The 3,730-nt window shown below is 49.3% G+C and overlaps 1 protein-coding gene across 1 annotated transcript; it reads right to left on the minus strand.

Annotated features, from left to right (window-relative positions):
- Positions 1 to 1,180: 1,180 nt before the first annotated feature.
- Positions 1,181 to 3,323, minus strand: LOC119310549 (bidirectional sugar transporter SWEET6a-like). Its single transcript, XM_037586263.1, has 5 exons — positions 3,163 to 3,323; positions 2,839 to 3,055; positions 2,579 to 2,740; positions 1,704 to 1,823; positions 1,181 to 1,612 (listed from the first exon to the last, which is right to left on the minus strand). The coding sequence occupies exons 1-5, from the start codon at positions 3,240 to 3,242 to the stop codon at positions 1,448 to 1,450; spliced, it is 744 nt and encodes a 247-aa protein (XP_037442160.1). The 5' UTR covers positions 3,243 to 3,323; the 3' UTR covers positions 1,181 to 1,447.
- Between the last annotated feature and the right edge of the window lie 407 nt (positions 3,324 to 3,730).

Here is a 3,730-nt window from a genome sequence, read left to right on the forward strand (position 1 = left end):
GCAGGTGCGCCGCCAGCGCCGGGCGTACCTGGAGACCCAGGCCCGTAGCCGCGCCGAGGAGGGCGGCGTTATTGTCATCGACAGCGACGACGAGGGCGAGGCCGGGCCGTCAAGCGCCCCACCACGTGTCGGCGACCCCGACCAGGGCTGTAGCAGGGACGCCGCAGGCGAGGCGCTCGGCGGCGACGATGACGACGACGACTACACCCGCTTCTTGGCATGTAGACGACGGCGGCGGCGACGGCGGCGACTAGACTTTTTAGTTGTTTTTTAAGTTAGGCGTAGTTCTTGCATGTTTGTACAAATTTTGACGAAGTATGGCCGAGTTCCTGCAAAAGTCGCCGAGTTTGCAAAAAATATGAAACGAACTTCGCCGAACTCGCGGCGACCGTGGGCCTATGACTGGGACCGTTCGCCCCCAGACCGCTCTTTTTTGACGCTCTGGGGGGCCGAACGGCTGGAGATGCTTTAAGGGGATGGGGAGAAGGGAGTGAGAGCTGTAAGGGGATGGGGAGAAGCGGATGGCAGTAATGAGGTTTAAACCAACTTGCCACCTTTGGTTTTAAGCATGTTATTTATGTTGGATTAGATCGTTTATCAACACAACGAAGATCTGTATATGGGTTTATTACTGAAATGCCTCTGATGGGCTAGTCCATAGGATGAAGAGTTTTTTAGTGAAGGTTTTGGGCTCAGAGAAGAAGATCATGTTGTGAAAAGAGCTTGGACAAATGATCATATTGTAATGGAAACATATACATGTAATAAAGAGGTCCCAATTTTTGAATGTCTGAACAAGAGCAACAACGTATTTACAACAAGATGGTAGTAGTTTCACCCTCAAGTGTATTGCTACAACTATTGGCTTAAATCTTGTTTTGCATAATTATCGTTTTTTAGCAACAAGTCATCCAAGGTGCTGCTTGTAGACTGTATGCACGCTTCTATGGGAGATAGCAGATTTTTTTTTTGAGGGGTGGAAGATAGCAGATGTGATTATGGATTCCAAGTGCCAGGGATAAACCCAGATACAATGAGGCCCAACAAAAAGAACAGTCCTAGAAAATACTTAATCACCGCATGTCATGTTGGCCGGTCCAACCAAAGGTCGATTTTATCGTACACGCCATATCATGCATATCACGCAAAAGTATGAGAGATCGCGTGACAAACATGGCGATAACTCAGGCACATATATATTTATAATTTGCAATTGGAGTGTATAGTTACTTCGAATTTGCACTAGGGCAGACGACAATGTTTCAAGAAACTAAAGGACAGGCACACTCAAACTATCTAACAGATACCAGCACCATCATCCGGAATTAACTACTCAAAATATCTTGTGCTAAATTAACTACTACCCAAAATACCACGGGCTAAAATTCTCTGCCGCCGGCTTGATTAGATCACTTGGCGACGGTTGGCCTGCTGCTGCAAGCCAAGCTTATTTCTCAACGGTGACGGAGACCCTGCCGCCGCCAACGCTGTTCTTTGTGACTTTGACGGTAGGCAGCTCGACATTCTTCCCCTTCTTGGGAGTCGACCTGTAGTAGCATCCGTAGAGGATCAGCTGGGCGAGGCCGAAGATTGCACCGAGGCCATTGGGGATCTGCACGGAATGAAAAGAGGACATTGTAGTTAGATCGATGCAGGGAGTTATCGTTTCTCTGGCGCTTCGAAGATGCGATTGTAGTACTGACCGTGATGTAGAGGTCGAACTTGATGAGGGCATAGCCCGTCCAGCAGCAGCCGTTGAGGAAGTTCACCAGGGAGAGGACGAATGGCATGTACTCCACGCTCCTGGTCTTGATCACTTTACCCTGCAAGCAGCACAATATTACGTTCACCAGTTAATTAGTAAAAGCACACGTCTCATAAAGTGTATATGGTATAGATTAATGAGAAACTTATTCACTGGCTAATTAACTGGAGTATTGTTGAACTCTACCACCTGGACCCATGACCCACGGGATGGAGCCAATGTTCTGGCTGGTACCGTATCCTTTTCCATTAATTACAACATCATCACCTCATAGAGTTGGCAAAAGGGAAGGACCACAAGATGCAAAGATTACAACACTATATGCATGCATCCCTAGGCATCACACATATCTGATGAAGTGCTAGATGAAAGTTTTTAGTTAGATCGTGAACCGTTCTTTCCGATCCTTCCCGTCACTCAACAGCCAACACGAGAGTTTGGCGAGAGCAACAGAAAGCATGCATGGTTGGCTGGCTACACGGGATGCAAGTACAGATATATAAGCAGAGGACACGTATGGGCTGTGTGTTGCCTATTGTGGTGAATAAACTGTATGCTTTTTGACCTAACATATATGCATGCAAGGCAACATCATGTAAAAGAACTTGGGTGTGCGAAGATCATGACGATTTGGCCAGAAAGGCAGCAAGTTTGTTTAGACAGGTTTGATAGGATGCTTAAAATAGGAAGGTGCGTGTACCTTATCCTTTTCCATTAATTGTATTCCAAAGTAAACAACGCCGCCGTATATAGAAATAGAAACAAACGGATCGAGGATTGAAGAGTGGATCAAGCGATGGATCGACCACGTACCATGATGGTGAGCGGGGAGGCGTACATGACCGAGCCGAATATGACGCAGAGGATGCCGACGATCATGGAGCGCTTCTCGTGGGTGTGGGCGCCAAGGAGCACGCCGGCCACCACGGCCACCATGAACAAGGCCTCGGCGGTGAGCACGCCGAGCATCTTCAGCTGCACTTGCGCACGCACGGGCATGCATGGGTTAGCTAGGGGCAGATCTTGTATACGTACAGAAACGAATGCCGAAAAGAGACAGTACTACTACGTACCCGTGTGTTCCTGGTGGCGTAGATGAAGAAGATGATGAGGTAGGCGCTCTCGATGACGAGCCCGATCCCGTTGATGGTGACGACGAGGATGCTGTTGGGGTGGACGATGGGGAGGCCGTAGAAGACCCAGAGCATGCAGTTGAGCAGCGTCGCCAGGTAGGGATCCGGCTTGAACTCCTCCACGTCCTTGGCCTTGATGATCCGCCAGAACGTCGGCCTGCACAAACAAGCATCAGATCCATACCCCAGTTGTCACCGGCAACCACCTTCCATGCATAGATTAGATTGGACCAGCGGAGGGCGGCGGCGGCGGTGGCGGCTTACACAGGGCAGAGGAAGAGCCCGAAGGAGATGACATTGCCGACGATGCCGACGATGTTGCGGGCGGCGTCGGCGGAAACCATCTTGCTATCTTGATCGCCGGGAACACAGCTCGACTAGAGGAAACGACTTGGGGAATGGGGAATGGGGAATGGGGAATGGGGAATGGGGTTCAGGGTGATCGAAACAGGGAGGCCGGGCAGAGCTTATATAGTCGTGGGTGGCGGGTTCGTCCTCCCCAAGTAAGGAGTTACTATCGGATATGGCTTTCCTGACGTGGAGGTATTACTTTTTTTTTTTTTGCAAATGGAGGTAAACTCTGATATGGTTAGGAGTTAGATATTCCCTACGTTCCAAGTTCATCTGGAATTGTCGTACCGGAAGAAATCCAAACAGATTATGGAAGGTGGTTAAATCTCTTATACGATATATGGTTAAGAGTTAGTTACTCTCCCTCCGTTCAAATTTCAATCCGAGTTGAAGTCCAACGAACTGAGTAACCTGCCATCCTGACTGGACGCCGTGCTCGCGTCACGAGTGTATTCAAGCTCCCGGCTTCGCTATGAGATGC

The sequence above is a fragment of the Triticum dicoccoides genome, chromosome 1B (assembly GCF_002162155.2).
Source record: "Triticum dicoccoides isolate Atlit2015 ecotype Zavitan chromosome 1B, WEW_v2.0, whole genome shotgun sequence".
NCBI classification, from domain to species: Eukaryota; Viridiplantae; Streptophyta; class Magnoliopsida; order Poales; family Poaceae; genus Triticum; species Triticum dicoccoides.

Excerpts from the sequence above, each read along its gene's own strand:
- LOC119310549 (XM_037586263.1), bottom strand. The coding sequence starts at position 3,242 with ATGGTTTCCGCCGACGCCGCCCGCAACATCGTCGGCATCGTCGGCAAT. Across the intron at positions 3,056-3,162 it reads GGGCTCTTCCTCTGCCCTGT|GCCGACGTTCTGGCGGATCA; the intron begins GTAAGCCGCCAC and ends TTGTTTGTGCAG. Across the intron at positions 1,824-2,578 it reads CCTCCCCGCTCACCATCATG|GGTAAAGTGATCAAGACCAG; the intron begins GTACGTGGTCGA and ends TGCTGCTTGCAG.